The sequence below is a fragment of the Microcebus murinus genome, chromosome 19 (assembly GCF_040939455.1).
Source record: "Microcebus murinus isolate Inina chromosome 19, M.murinus_Inina_mat1.0, whole genome shotgun sequence".
Lineage (NCBI taxonomy): Eukaryota > Metazoa > Chordata > Mammalia > Primates > Cheirogaleidae > Microcebus > Microcebus murinus.
Window position 1 is genome coordinate 1089755 of NC_134122.1, and position 14935 is coordinate 1104689.

General features: G+C 62.9%; 3 protein-coding genes and 1 long non-coding RNA gene across 4 annotated transcripts in view; 2 read left to right on the forward strand and 2 right to left on the reverse strand.

Annotated features, from left to right (window-relative positions):
- UNKL (unk like zinc finger) overlaps nucleotides 1-2149 on the reverse strand; it is a 36757-nt gene extending 34608 nt beyond the window's left edge. Inside the window, exons 1-2 of the mRNA XM_075994932.1 lie at nucleotides 2030-2149; nucleotides 745-954 (exon numbers count right to left, since the gene is read on the reverse strand). Coding sequence (XP_075851047.1) covers nucleotides 745-954; nucleotides 2030-2106 — 287 coding nt within the window. The 5' untranslated portion in view covers nucleotides 2107-2149. The remainder of the gene's footprint in view (nucleotides 1-744; nucleotides 955-2029) is intronic.
- Nucleotides 2150-4267: 2118 nt separating this feature from the next.
- On the reverse strand, nucleotides 4268-5450 carry UQCC4 (ubiquinol-cytochrome c reductase complex assembly factor 4). The gene is made up of 2 exons (XM_012743568.3): nucleotides 5344-5450; nucleotides 4268-5264 (listed from the first exon to the last, which is right to left on the reverse strand). The coding sequence occupies exons 1-2, from the start codon at nucleotides 5373-5375 to the stop codon at nucleotides 4913-4915; spliced, it is 384 nt and encodes a 127-aa protein (XP_012599022.2). The 5' UTR covers nucleotides 5376-5450; the 3' UTR covers nucleotides 4268-4912.
- Nucleotides 5451-5518: 68 nt separating this feature from the next.
- On the forward strand, nucleotides 5519-7401 carry LOC142862407 (uncharacterized). Its single transcript, XR_012913463.1, has 2 exons — nucleotides 5519-5610; nucleotides 7056-7401. It is a non-coding gene; the product is annotated as an uncharacterized LOC142862407 (long non-coding RNA).
- A 6444-nt stretch (nucleotides 7402-13845) lies between these two features.
- Nucleotides 13846-14664, forward strand: PERCC1 (proline and glutamate rich with coiled coil 1). The gene has a single exon (XM_012743545.3). It carries the CDS (start codon nucleotides 13846-13848, stop codon nucleotides 14662-14664), a length of 819 nt encoding a protein of 272 aa, XP_012598999.2.
- The last annotated feature ends 271 nt before the right edge of the window (nucleotides 14665-14935 follow it).

Below are 14935 nucleotides of genomic sequence, written 5' to 3' on the forward strand. Positions count from 1 at the left end.
CGGAGCCGCCAAGACTGCAATGGCCACCTCACCTCTAGGCAGGAGTGCGCGGCCCTGCGGGCTCCCAAGCAGCCCACGGGAAGAAAGTAAAACCTCCTGATGCCACCTTCTGCTCATCATGTGGATCTGCAATCTGACTAGTACTCTCCCTGTTTTCCCATTGTGCATATTTCAAAATAAAGACATCTGTTCATAACACCATTAGCAAACTTGTTAAAAAAAAAACAACCGAAACAAAACCTTGATTTCTCAAACTTTAAAAGTGCTATGTAAATGGCAGTCTCCATATAACTTTCCTATCAATATTTCTTTTAAAAACTAAACACGTAAACATCAAGAAAGGAAACGTTCCAGACACATTCTACGGTGTGAACCAATATTCCAACAGCCTCTGCCTGGAAAGCAACCAGGTAGCACCCAACGGCCCCACTCCTGAAACCGCGCCTCTCGGGGCCTGTTCTGATGCGGCCGATTTGGAGAACTGCGCGGAATCAAAAGTGGGAAATGAATCCAGATCGGTTTGACTCACACGAGGGTTATCCCAGACACACGTAACCCTTCCCGAACTGGCCCCCAAACAGGCAAATGTCCCCCCACCGCGATCACTCGTCACTGGAAACCGCAGGGAACACGCGACCTGCCTCCCAGGTGCCAGGTGTCGCGAAGAACCTGGAGCCGCAGGCGCCACGGCCAGGGCCACGGCAGGGGTGGAGGCGCCCGAGCCCCGCCCGCCCGGCCACTCACTCGTCGCCGTCGGGGCACACGCCGGTGGCCTCGTCGTACTTGGCGCAGTACACGTCCGGGCTGTAGTTGAAGGTGCCATCGCGCCTGCGGAGGGGTCTGCGGCGACGCTGATTTAGGAAATGCCAATGGAAACAGGTAAATGGCCTGTGCTGGGTGCACTTGTGCTGCAAAAACAGGGAGCACTGCTCTGTCCTAAACTCCTTTAGATACCTAAAAAGACAAACAGCGTTGCGGGTCGCCTCCACCGCCGCCGTTGGGCGGCCAGGATCGAGGGCGGGGGCGGGACCGGCCGGCCGGGGCCCGACGCCCCCCACTTGAAGTCCAGATGACCCCACCGGCTGTCCCCGCAGCCCGCTGGGCGCTTACCCGCCCCTGGGCACGGTCCCGACCCCCGGCAGGGTCCCCGACCCCAGGCGTGCCGCTCAACCAGGGCGCGGCCCCCGACCCCCGGCACGGTCCCGACCCAGGGCACCGTCCCCGACCCTGGGCACCGTCCCCGACCCCGAGCGCGCCCCTCGACCCTGGTGCGGCCCCCGACCCCGGGCACCGTCCCCGACCTCGAGTGCGCCCCTCGACCCAGGACATCGTCCCCGACCCCGGGCACCGTCCCCGGGCACCGTCCCCGACCCCGAGCGCGCCCTTCGACCCTTGTGTGTCCCCCGACCCTGGGCACGGTCCCGACCCCGGGCACGCCCCTCGACCCGGCACGCCCCTCGACCCGGCACGGTCCCCGACCCGGAGCAGGATCGTCGACCCCAGGCGCGCCCCTGGACACGGGAGCGCCCCGCGATCCGGGCATGGTCCCCGACCCCGGGCACGGTCCCTCAGGCGCAGGGTCCCCCAGGCGCACCTCACGACCCGAGTACGGTCCCATCCCGACCCCGGGCGCACCCTCCGACCCCGGGCGCACCCCCAAGCCCGGGGCGCGGTCCCGACCCCGGGATTCCCGGATTCCCACTCGGATTCCCGACGGGCTCGCGCGCCCCCACCCCGGCCACGCTCGGAGCCCCGACCTCAGGCGCCGCACCGCGACCTGGGAGCCGGACGCCCAGCCCGGCCCGCGCCCGGCGCTCGCAGACCCGGGCGCCCGCTCCGACCTCGGGCGGCCCCAGCCCGGGTCCCCGCGGCGCCGAGGCCCGAGCGGCGGCGGGGGCGGCAGGAGGGGCGGCCCGGGCCCGCCGCGGCGACTCCCCAGGCCCCGGGCGCGGGCGCGCGCGGAGCGAGGGCGCACGGGGCCGCCCCCTGCAGCCCCGCAGCGCCGCGGAGGCCCCGCGCGGGCACTGACCTGTAGTGGGTCGGCTTCTCGGTCTGCGGGGGGGACCCGCTCAGCGCCGCCGCCGCCGCTTTCGAAACCGACGGCATTTTCAGTCAAAACAATGCAGCGCGCATGCGCCGCCGGCCGCCCCCGCCCGGGCGCTCCCCCGCGCGAGCCCACCGCGCCCCCCGCCCGGCGGGGCCACGCCCCGGCCACGCCCCCGCGCCCACCCGGGCCACGCCCACACCCACCCCGGCCACGCCCCCGCGCCCACCCTCGGCCGCACGTGGGCCGCGGCCGCCGAGGCTCCCACCCGGGCGGTGGGGCGGGGGCGCGGGTCTAAAGACGGCGGTGGCTGCCCGCGGCAGGACTCCAGACCTCCGAGTTGTGCCCTAAGGAAGGGGCCCGACCGTCGTGACTTCCGTCCGGGGAGACGCGCGGTCGCCGCAGGCTCGGAGGGCTGCGGGCCAGACCTGCGTGAAAATAACGTGTTCCCGCCAGGTGGCTCGGCGCCTGCACCCCCGGCACCGTGGGAGACAGAGGCGGGAGGATCGCTTGAGGCCAGGAATGGGAGGCTGCAGTGAGCTGTGAGGACACCACTGCACTCCAGCCAGGGCGACAGAGCCAGACTCTGTCTAAAAAAAAGCTCCCATTTAGGTTAAAAGCAAGAGAAAACACTTTCATAGTTGCTCCAAAATGTAAGTTATCTTCTGAAATACTCATAGTAAAGTAACGAAAGTTATCACGCCCTGGCAGGATTTCTTCATATGTTCGAATTGTCTAAATGAATTATTACATCTATAAACATTACATTTAAATCTTGAAATTAAAATGATAAAATTAAGAACATATTTTCATAACATAAACCAAGCAGGAGAATGAAGTGAGGAGGAACAGGACCCAAGAATTCTCCAGAGGAGTAAGAAACAGATCTTGGAGATCGTTCACAAACCATTTCCTCCTCCTGCCCAACAATTTAACATCTTGCAAATCAAATCCGTGCAACTGCTTCTGTCCCAGCATCCTTACAACGGCCCTCCCTCCTTGCTGAGCACTTATCTGGGGTGTCAATGTGTCTAGTAACCTGGGAAAAATAAAAGCCACAGTCCAGTTGGGGAAATAAGACAACTGCACTCCAAAAAAGTTGAATAAGGAAAAGATTGAGTTAACTGTTCACCTGTCAATCTGCTGTTGTCACCCCTTGAAAACTCCAGGTGTGGGGAAGTTCTGCCCACTGTCCCCAGCTGACCTCCGTCCTCCTTTTGCTCATGACAAAGCTTATCCACATCACCCATGTGAAGTCACCAAGTGGAACAGCCCTTACTGATGGCTGCCCTGGAGGTGGCTTCATCAAACACGATGCTACTATCCCACTTTTTTTTTTTTTGAAGCTGCTATCATGTTTTCAGGTTTACTATTCCATTCGTACCTTGGAAAAAGCTGTATTTATATATGCATGACAATAACCTGGAAAGGCAAATAAGTGTTCTCAGTGGTTACCTCTAGGTAGTGGGATTATCAGTGTTTCTGATTCTCTTCCTTTTGCTTATTTCAGGGTCTAACTTTTCCAGAAAAAAAAAAAATATATATATATATATATATATTGCTTTTGTCATATGAAAGTTACTTTTAGTTAACACAAAAGTTCTTATTAGTTCTGACTTTTTTGCCCCCTGCAAGTGAAGTAAAATTAAGCCTCCGGGTCTGAATGACTTCTACTCAAACCAAATGATTCACAACCAAATAGTCACAACCACACCAGGCAAAAACAAGGACATCTGAGTTCTTTGCCCCCACTGGGATGGTGTAACGTGAGCTAAGATTAGGTCAATTATTGCAAACCTCGGTCTCACAGTCTTTAAAAAAAGACTGTATCCACCCCACTTGTCTCACAAGCATGAGTTATGAAGGTGTCCCAGACAGCTGGAGCACTTCTGCACAGAGACCTCATGAGAAGTCAGTATACTGCCATTTGGCCAGAGTGGTCAAAAACCTGTTCTTCAAACATCCAAGTCAGAAAAACCCCCACTTCAGCACCACAAACATGTTAAAGTAAAACCTTCCACCAGAAGCTCAAATAAATAAGTTTCCTTTTATGGATCTTATATTTAGTACAGAATAAAGCAGGTTTTTCCTAATACTTAGAAAAAAAAAATATCGTCTAGGTTACCCAAAATAAGGACCATAATTTGTGAAAAAAATACTCATCAGTTGTATTCTACCCAGAAAATTGTTGCCTAGCTAGATAAAAATAAAGTTTTGCAGAAAGCTGAGAAAATTCTTTATTTCTGGTACCATTTAATAATGTATTCCACAATTTACATTTAGGTTAGATTCTCAGTTCCCACTCTGGAAAAAAAAGGAAAACATATAAATTTAAAAAGGTGGCTGTTGGCTTACTAAAATACTCGTTTTCTTACTAGATGCAGAAAAGGGAATCGTCTTAATTCTGTATTATAAAATCAAAATTTATTTTCAATTTGTCAGTGTGTAAAACATCAATAGATATTTACACACACTACATTATAAAATAAAGGTTAACACTTCTGCCAGTTATTCTGTCTCACAAAGCAAATGACAAGTGTCACCAGAAGTGCTCTGGAAACATGATTATATGCTGTACAAAGACATCACAAACCCAACGGTACACGGTGCAAGTAAAACCTTTCCTACGGCTCTGAAAAGTCTTGGGGATGGAATCGCTGGACGTCAAGCGTCAGGCAACGAGCAGGTTCCGATCTGGTGACATCCTGCTCGGCCTCTATGGGGTTCAACGCGGCCAAGTGTGCCATCCAAGTCCTTTAGCGCTGAAGACGCACGCATTACCAGGGCAGAACGGTCACGGTCAAACGCGACATCGAATCCGAAGGGCGGCTGCCTGTTCCCTTCCTGCTGGCCCTAGCGGGCACCGCGTTAAGTCCTCGCCCCGTGGGCAGCCTGAGTTCCAGGCTCCGACACCTCTTCTCCCAACGCTTGTCTCAACCACTGGTCCGTGTCGCTCTCTGGCCTCAGGTAGAACCAGATGACCAGAACCATGAGGGAGAAGCTGAAGGGCAGCACTTTCCACCAGGGCCGCTGCTGTTCCTTCCCCAGGGACTGCTCCACACTCCAGCGTAACGGGACGCCTTTGCTGGAGGAAAACTGAACCGGGCGGTCAGGGTCGTCCTCTTCCCTCTCCGCCGCGGGTTGGTCCCCGGCCCGGCCACCGGGCGGCGGATGCAGGTTTCGGGAAGCCCAGCCCACGAGCCTGAGCCCCCGGACGGCCCTGGAAGAGAAAAAGCACTGAGCGCTCCGCCCGCCCGCTGGAAACCGCCCTCGCCCCGCCGAGACCTCACGGTGCTCACCCGGCCGCCGGTGCACACAGGACACGACTCATTGCTACTTCGGCTCCGCGGCGCGCCGCCCTCGCGTCACTTCCGTCGCACCAAACCGGAACCAGGACGTCATGGCAGGCCTCCGCTCACGACTCCAGAACGTGTGCCCAGTCGCGCACCGGAAATGACGCGTTCCTCCAGCGGACTTTTCCGTCGCAGGCCCCGTCCCGGGCTGGCGCGAGGGCATGCCGGGAGATGTAGTTCTCCATCCCGTTCGCCGAGGAGCTCGACCGCCAGGTCCTTCCTTGGCGGCGGGAGTGGGCGGGCGTCGTCCTGCCTGAGAGAGGCCCCGGGCCCGCGCTAAGGGCGTCCTCGGTGGGCCAGCCCTGGCAGGCAGGAGATCGGCGCCTGGGCCCTGCCGCTGCCCGGCCGCTCCTGCCCGGGCCTGGCCGCCGCCGGGTCTGTTTTGGTTGGTTGCCAGGACTCTGGGCCTGGGTAGACCTCGTGTCCTGGCCTCAGACCACGACCCTCCGCTGGCCGGGGTCGCCGGGAAGCTGCGCCCTCCTCCCCTCCTGTCAGCGCCCCCGGGGACAGTGGGGACAGCGGGCAGCCCCGACCCGACGCCCGGGCCCGCGGCCGTCCTTGCTCAAACCGAAGCTGGGGCGCGCTCGGGAAGGGTGGGTGGGGAGCCTTCACGGCCGCGCCAGGGGTCCCAGGGCGCGCTGCTCGGCCCGGTGCCCCACTGGGCTTCGCGGGGAAGCCGTTGGTCCTCAGCGCACAAGGCTGCCCCTGGCTCTGGCTGCAGGCCACATAGGGGCACGGACGTCGCGACACTCCGTGCAGAGGTGGTTTTTGGAAATCACATGCACGTCTGAACTAGGACCTGTGACTTAGGGACGTCCCGTCTTCAGAACCAGCCATACTAAATATTATCTTCTGTGTACTTTATGCCGAATAAAAGCTACCGTGCGTCATGGAAAATATAAGCCAGATACAACTGATTTACCACAGGACAGGCTAATGGGTTGAATTAGTAATCTGTTTTGTTCTTGAAGCTGTGGCTCAACACAAAAAAATAACCCCACCCCCAGCCCCCACGCTTCCCTGCGCCGTAGGGTGAACGGTTTCAAATCCCAGAAACTTTGAGGTCCTTTCTCCCCGGATAGAGTTCAGATAGATGCTTTTGTTTTCCTCCAAAACTATGTTTTGTGCCAATAAGAGCGGGGGCGGGGTGCCTAAGGGCAGAAGTCTAGACAGGGAGGTGACTTCTCAGGCATCTGGAGTGATGTAGGCCTTTCTGCTAACAGCGGGGCCCTGCCTCACTCCCACACGTATCCCAAAGGGGCAGTGCTTTGGGCGGCAGCCAGCACTCTCACAGCTGGGCTGGGCCTGTGGGAAGACCCCTTGTCCTCACCAGGCCACAGACAAGGACCCACTCCCCACGACGGCTGGACAAGGAGCACACTGGAGCGACAGGACCGCCCTAAAGACAGGAGGTTCACCTCCCACAACTTGCTGCCCCACCTTCTTGTGGGGAAGGCAGGGGCCCTTTGCGGCAAGACAGAACTTAAATCCCTCCCCTTTGAAGCTGTCCTTTATAAAATTAATAAAGGGCCACAAGGTGGGAACTGTGGTAGGGGAAATTTATATATAACTAGCCTTGTCCCCCAGCTGGCTTTCCTGCAAATTGCTCACGACTCAGGAGTCACAGAGATTCTTAGCCTTCTTCATTGCTCCCTCAGATAGCGCCACCCTCGTGAAACCTGAGGCTGGTTCTGAGACATCTTCTGGGCCCTGCATCCGGTGGGACGGTGACCCACCCAGGCCAGCGGCCATGCCAAGGAACGGACTCCACTGGTCTTGCGACTCCCACCCAAGAACCAACTCAACACAAGAAAGAAGACAATTCCCACTCCACCCCCCCGGCGGTTCCGCCCAGAGCCCAGCCAGCAGCGGACCCCCTGCCTGCCCTGTGCCCGCCAAACTGCCTGTACAAACCCTTTCTCCCAAATTCTCAGGAGACGGATGTGAGGACTCCGTCCCCTCCCCTTACACGGCACCTGCGACATTAAACTCTGTCTCCTCCGTGGCCCTGCTGTCTCCGCGCCTTGGCTTCCTCTGGAGCAGCGGGCAGGGACCTGCTTGGGCTCGAACACACTCTGGGAAAAGTAAAGGCCTTGAAGTACATTTATTTTGATTTAGACAATAAAACACGTCATTCCCTACGCCCAGAATCTCAGAGAGGAAGTCACATCATTCCATTTACAGGGTTAGGTGGAAGCCCCCCCAAAACTGTAGCTTTTGGCCTCCCCGCTTGGTGGAGGGAGGACCTCGTCCCCCCAGGATGGGCATGGGCAACCCCGATTCTGCGATTCTGCCACAGTTTCGGCCCACGGCTGCCATCTGGGGGGTGACTAGCACCTCGGCCTGCGTGCCGCAGCATATGCGGCCGGTGGTCCTGGACAGGCCCCTTCCCCTGAGCCAGAATCTGCTCTAGGGACGCCCCAGAGGAGCCCCCGGGACCCTAGCGCGCCCACCACCTGAGGTTGGCATCCCTGCCTCCGGAGCATGCCTCTCCTGCGCCTGCGTCCCGGAAGGCGGAGGCAGAAGCACCAGACGCAGACGGGCTCCCGCCCGGAGCCCTCCAGCAGGGACGGGAGGGGCCCTGGGGTGTTCTGAGCTCAGGACACCTGGGAGTCCTCCCCACCCCAGAGGCCCCACCCGGGGCTGTGCTCGGAGCTCTGTGTCAACAGAGGCACCTGTGTGCCCAGCCCCTGCCCACAGGGCCCCGCCCTACTGGTTCCACCCCAGAACTCCCTGCACGGCCCTGGGGCACCCACTGTGCATGAGAGGACGGCCAAAATCATCCTGGTGTGCGGCCCATGGGGGGCTTCCTGGAGGAGGTGTCAATCAGAGGGCCCCAAGGTCAGGGATGGAGCCAAGGCTGGTGCAGCTGCCCGAGGGGACACTTTAGGTCAGCCGGGCGAGAGGTGCCCAGAGCAGCAGTGTGTGGGCTGAGGCTTCACCTTGAAGTGGCATCCTTCAGCCTCTGAGGGGCCACTGACCAGCCTCTGTCTCGGTGACCATCCTGGACTGGAGACAGAAAGGAGACACCTGTGACGGACAACTTAAGTCCTCGAGCCTCGGTGGCCACAGCTATAAAATGGGCGTTCCACGACTCGCTCTGGCCGCCACAAGGCCTGGAAGTCGCTGTCCTGGGTTGGACAGTGCCCCCAAATCTATGTCCCCGGCACGCAAGAACGTGACCTGTCTGGAAATAGGGACGTGGTTAGTCAAGATGAGGTCATGCTGGATTAGGGTGGCCCCGAGCCTAATGACCGGTGGCGTTGTAAGACCAGGAGAGGACACAGAGATGGGGGGGGAGGCAGGGGGACCACAGAGGCAGATATCAGGGCGGCAGTGCCAGCAACACATGAAGACGGTTGCGGGGCCTGGGACAGACTCTCCCCGGAGCCGTCAGGGGCGCACGGCCCGGCACCTGGGTTTGCACTTCTGCCTCCAGAGCGCGAGGCAGTGAATGTCTGTTGTTCTAAGTCACCCAGATCGTGGTGGTTTGTCACAGGTGCTTCCTGGCAGGATCCAGCCCAGGGCAAAGTCCTGCCGCTGAGTCCCCCAGTGGTGCATCCTGTTCCCCGTGGCCTTTGGCTGGAGGGTGCGGACGCCCCAAACCCTGTGTTTGTCTGACCCTCCGATGCTGTGGAGCCCCGAGCGGGAAAAGCCACCGACGTACCGGGGACGCCTGTGTCTCGGGGCCTCCCTGCCCGGCCAGCCTGGTCTTGCCCCCGGTCCCACCTCCCCCTCCCGGGACATAAACCAACACCTCAGCGTCGTTATCTCAAAGCACACAGAGAAATTTCACGGGAGGCCTAATGCCCCACTAATGGGGCTGTGGCCCGTGAGCTCCATGGCGGGTAATTTATAGCTGCGCCTCTCGAGAGCTGGCATATTGGAGCTATTGATTTTTCTGGCGCGTGGGGACGGGAAGGGCTGCCCGGCGGAGCCTGACGACAGGGGAGGGCTGGCGGGGGTGGAGGGCTGGGGACACCCAGTGCCAGGCTGGAAAGTGTCCCTCGGGGACTGCAGCAGTGTCCCCTCCCTGGACTCCTGGCCTCAAGCCCCCGGCCCAGTGTCCAATGTCAGCCCCACGCCGCACTGCCAGAGGGCCCCTTCCCAAAGTCCCGTCCACGCCTCTGTCCCCATTCCAGGATCTTCCGTCCCAGCTGTGGTTTTCCCCTCCGTCTCTTGTCGGGCAGAGAGACCCCAGGACGGGCTGGCACCAGTGGGCACCTGCGCACGGAGGCGTTTATGGGACCCGGGCCCCCGTCACGGCCCCGGCCCTGCTCACCGAGGGAAGAGCTGTGTCTTGGGGGTAAACCCAGGGCCCAGGGAGGGAGGTTTGGGGTGACGTGGGGTGACCATGTGCACTCTCTTCATGGGGGCCGATCACCGCACACTGGGGGTCTCTCCAGCGACAGAGGTGCTGAGGCCCCGGCTCTGGTGCCCATGGCTGGGGGCCCTGCTGCCCAGCCCCCCTTCAGGGTGTCGGTGGCACTGAGACCAAAAGCCACAGCTGAGCGGCTTCAAGCATCACGCCCTGACCCGACAGCCCTGGGGCTGAGAGGCCCGAGTGGGCGTCACCGGCCGAGATGCAGGTGTCCGCCAGCCGCCCTAGGGGCTCCCGAGGCCCCCCGGCTTGGGGCCCGTCCCACCCCCACCCCCCCAGGGCAGTAGCGCGGCATCACCCGGCCTCTGCCTCCCGCCCTCCTGCCCCCTCCTACAAGGACCCCTGCGATGACATCGGGCCACCTGGACGGCCCGGGGTAACCTCCCCCTCAAGGTCATCCTTTCAGTCACACCTGCAGAGCCCTGTGAGGCTCCTGGGAACCTGGTGTGCACGTCCTGGGGCCGTCACCGTCACTCAGCGGATCATGGGGGGGTGCTCCCAGCTCTGCAGGGGCCGGGGGCTTTTCCAGACTGTTCCCTGCGCTGGACACCCCACAGTCCACCTCCGTCGAGCAGCCCCTGGTCACACTGGGCCAAGTGGAGTCTCATCGCCCCACCCCACGCCCAGGTGTGCGGGAGCTGGCAGCGAGCGGCCTGTGCCCACGGCCTCCATGCGGCACCTCCGCTCCTGTGCTGATCGGGGTGGAACTCGGGGCCCTCCTGGGTCCTCTGTCCCAGGTCCCAGAGGGCCCTGCTCCTGCCCTGCAGGCCTGTCCTTTCCACGCCGCGTGGCAGAGGGTGCTGCGGCCGCCGCCTTCCTCCCTGGCCCCGCGTCCTGGCAGACCAGGGCCGGCAGGCAGGCAGAGGGCCGGCCGAGGCTGGCGCAGGCCCCCACAGCCAGGGCCGGGCAAGTGTCTCTCACCCTGGAGTCCCAGGGCAGACCCTGGTCGAGCCTGAGGTCAGTCTTTGGGGACAGATGTCCCCACCTGGCCGGGCTCTTAGGAGGGGGCGTGGCCAGACCCACCTCGCCAGGACGTGGGCTCAGCTTCCCGTCCACGAGGGGCAGTGACAGGTGGGCTGTGCTGATGCCGTCCCTGTCCACACTCCTTGCAGGGGACCCCGCCCCTGGCCAGGGGACAGCAGTGTCTTTCCAGAACCACTCCTGAAGGCCACTGTCCCAACCTGGGGAGGATCTCGCCCTGGGGGTCGGACTTTGCATTTCCCTGTCACTCGGAAACGCCAACAGCCTCCTTAGCACTAAGTGGCTGCGGTGGCCCCGGACCCCCGAGATCTGCCCTCCAGGTACCCGAGAACTGCCCAGGGTCCCAGATGTAGGCGGGGCTGTGTTTGTGTCCAGACCCCACACGTGTGGCTGTCACTGGGTGTGAGGGGGCTGGCCAGGGAGGGGCCCCCGGGCAGGCAAAGATCAGGAGCTGGGGCCCGGACAGAGTGTCCGGAGTTCTCCCAGCCGGCGCCACGAGGGCTGCACTGGCAGGGGCCACCTCTGGGGAACACCGAGGCAGGGCCACAGCCACAAACGCAGGGCACCCACACAGGGCCGAGAGTGTCCCCCAAAGCCATGTCTGCCTGGAAGCTCGGGATGTGACCTTGTTTGGAAAAAGTGTCACTGCAGATGCAACTAGGTAAGCTGAGGTCCGACTGCACTAGGGTGGACCGTGGATCCAAGGCTGGTGTCCTCGTGGGAAGGGCAGAGGACATGCACGGGGACATGGGTGGACGGAGGCAGCACCGGAGCGGTCACCTGCGAGGCAGAGGCTCACCAAGGACTGGGAGCGAGGCCGGGGACCGACTGGGGCCTCTGGAAGGACCCGGTCCGGGTGACAGCTTGGTTGGGGCCCCGGGCTGGAGGACCGTGTGGGGTCTCTGTTCTTAGCCGCCTGGTGTGCAGTGACTGGGCCTGGCGGACCGGCTGGGGCCCGCCAGCGGGGAGTCAGGGAGCTGTCAGGAAAGGCTAAGGCCCTCTGGGCGCTTCTGAGGGACACGCCAGCCAGGCAGGTTCCACGGGGGCAGCAGGAGGGGGGATGTGCGGGGGCGGGGGGCGGTGCTGCAGCCAGAGGAGGAGGGAAGGCGCCGTCTCAGCCAGGCCTGGACACAGTAGAGGGTTCAGGAGATTATCACAGACACATCTGAGCCCTGGACCAGGGGAGGTGGCAGCCATGGGGGGTCCCCCCCACAGTTGCTTCTGGGCCAGCTAAAATGGGTCACCGCAGCCCAGGAGGACCGTGTGGCCGGAGGGGGCTGGGCAGGGGCTCAGGGGGCCCACCCTGGGCCCTGGCAGGTGGTCCCGGGGCCTCTCTCCCTCCCTCTGCCTCCAGCCTGGAGCGCCGTTCTCTGATTGCTGCAGAGCAGGATGTCCTCTAGAGAGGCTACTCCAGAACTCAAAATAGCATGAAATTTAATTTTCCGCCTATTTGACAAGGCTTGGTCCAGGCCCCATCAGCGGCAGAGATAAGGGTCCCGGGGCCCAGGGAGCAGCCAGCTGGGCAGGCGGCAAACACTCCACGGTCCCCGGGCAGGCTGCGTGCAGGTGAGGCCGGTCCGCAGGCCCCCCCCACCGCGGGGCCCTGGTTGCCGGGCGCTAAAGCAAACGGACTCTATTTGCCCAGTCTGCGATGACAATGCCGTCACCAAATATTTGCCAGCCCAGGCGGCTGCAGGGTCGGGCTATAAATGCTTGCACCCAGGTGGAGGTGGGCCTGCCCGGCAAGAGCTGCAGGCCTCGGCCAGGTAGGAGCCGGGCCTCGGGGGCGGGCGGGGGCTGCCGGGCCTGGGAGCCGTTCCGCCCAGGTGCCCGGCAGGGACTGGCCATGGGAGAGTCCTCCTGGCTGGGCTGGGCAGGGCAGGGCAGGGCAGGGCGTAGAGGGCAGCCAGCTGGGGAGGGGGCGCCCTCCCATGTCTTGCTGGGCAGGGGCCCAGCAGTGTAGGTGTGATCAGGACCCCGGCACGACCACCTGGTGGGCAGGAGGGAGCACCTGGCAGCTCAGCGCCCTGCAGGCGAAACGGAGGGGTGGATGCCCAGGTCACCTGACCCTGGGGAATATGCCCCCACTCTCCCCCCTTCTTCCTTCCTGCTTCCGTTTGTTCCTTTCTCGAGCTGGGGTCCCCCGAGATGGGCTCAGACTTCCTGGCCCCAGGGCACCCACCTGCCCCCACGTTGTGGAGGGGGCCAGGGGGCACTTGTCCATGGTGGGGCTCGGGGTTCAGAACCAGCCCCTGCTTGGCACCTGCTCAAGGTGAGAGCTACTCCTGCCCCTGCAGGCCCCCGCCCCTGACCCCCACCCCTGCCACACTAAGCCCCAGACCCAGGCACTTCCCTGGGGTGTCCTGGACAGGCACCGGGGCCCCTGCGGCCCCTCCAGGATGCTCTGACGTGGCCACCCCACTGTTAGTGGGAGGCGCCTGGGGTGGGGCCGCTCCCTGCTGAGGGGAACAGGTTAGGGCCTGGCGCTGCGACTGCAGCCAGACCCGACAGGACAGCCCAGCTCACCCTCAGTGGGGCAGACAGGGCCCTCCCAGCCCCTGAGCACCCCAGGGGCCCCAGAGAGGCAGACTCGTCCCTTGGTCTGGAACCACAAAGCCCGCCCTCCAGCCCCCCGGCTCCAGCCTGGGCAAGGGCTATGCTCAGCAGGCCCAGACACCTCGCCTCAGCCCAGGAGGGGGCAGCCCCACCCCTGGGGCTTCTAGTGGCAACTCCCGCTCCCTCCCTGGACCCCGACCGCCCCCATGAGATAGGACCGGCTGCCCCCAGCCAGGGGCCAGCTACCACCCCGGAACCCCCACCCATGGCCTGCACTTCCCAGGTCTCACCCCTCAGCAGCCGCCCGCCCTGTGCCATGGTGCCGCCCCTGGCTCCCTCCACGCCTCCCCCCTGCTGGAGCTCAGCGCCCCCAGGAGGGCCGGGGGCTCCAGGGGAGGCCACACAAGTGTGGGGTCCGAGTGTGGTGGTCCCCGGCGGCCAGGGCACGGCCAGGCCTGACAGACACCTGCCTCCTCCGGCTTGCTCCCCAGACAGCACCCGCCGCGGAGGCCTCGGGGGACAGCGAGGAGATGGCCGCGGGCGTGATCCGGCCCCTGTGTGACTTCCGGCTGCCCCTGCCACCCCACCGCTCCTTCCTGCCCTCAGACCTGGAGCCCACAGAGACTTCGGAGGAGGAGGAGGAGGAGGAAGAGGAGGAGGAGGAGGAAGAGGAGGAGGAGGAGCTGCAGGGTGAGGGGCCAGGGGTCTGCAGCCCGGCCCCCCAGTGCTCAGGCTGGGCCCAGGCGGCCCCGGAAGCAGCCGCGCAGGGGCCCAGCCGCCCCGAGACGCCGCTGCGGCTGCTGCGGTTCTCCGAGCTCATCAGCAGCGACATCCAGCGCTACTTTGGCCGCAAGGACAGGGGGCAGGACCCAGATGCCTGCGATGTCTACGCCGACGGCCCGGCCGGCAGCTCTGCGCGGGGGCTCTACTACGCCGACCTGGTGCACCTGGCCCAGGACAGGCCCCAGGAGGACGAGGGGGCCCCCAAGCCCGGGGTCTGCTCGCCGGGGGGCCAGGCGCACAGGCTGGGCCTCGGTGGGGACGGGGCGCAGCCGCTGGGACCCCTGGCAGAGCTCTTCGACTACGGCCTGCGGCGGTGCACGGGGCCCAAGGCGGCGGGGGGCCGCGGCGTGAGGCTGGAGCGGAAGTATGGCCACATCACCCCCATGACCCAGCGCAAGCTGCCCCCGTCCTTCTGGAAGGAGCCGGCCCCCAGCCCCCTGGGCCTGCTGCACCCTGGCACACCCGACTTCAGTGACCTGCTGGCCAGCTGGTCCGCCGAGGCCTGCCCCGAGCTGCCTGGCGCCGGGGCCCAGGCCCTGGAGGGGGCCCAGCTGGCTGAGGCCTAGCAGACGGGCTGGGGGTGGCAGGGCCACCTCCCTACGGCAGCCCCTCTTCCTCTGCCATCCTGGGACAGCCTCGGGACCCCTGCGTCCAGGTGGCCCCAGCAGGACCAGGTGGGCACAGGCAGTGACGGCCAGAGGCCTCTAGGGCTGGGAAGGGCAAGAGCAGGGGCTGCCCAGGCCACCCCCGGCCCTTGGTTCCAGCAGAGCCCCCCAGGGGGCTCAGGGGCCCTCAGAGCTCTGCCCACGGCAGGCAGGACCTGGGCAGAAGATACGG

What these genes read in the sequence shown, in the direction of transcription:
- UQCC4 (XM_012743568.3), bottom strand. Translation starts at nt 5,375, where the DNA reads ATGAGTCGTGTCCTGTGTGCACCGGCGGCCGG. An exon ending in CTGTGTGCACCGGCGGCCGG is followed by an intron (nt 5,265 to 5,343) that starts GTGAGCACCGTG and finishes TTTCTCTTCCAG; the next exon opens with GGCCGTCCGGGGGCTCAGGC.
- PERCC1 (XM_012743545.3), top strand. Translation starts at nt 13,846, where the DNA reads ATGGCCGCGGGCGTGATCCGGCCCCTGTGTGACTTCCGGCTGCCCCTG.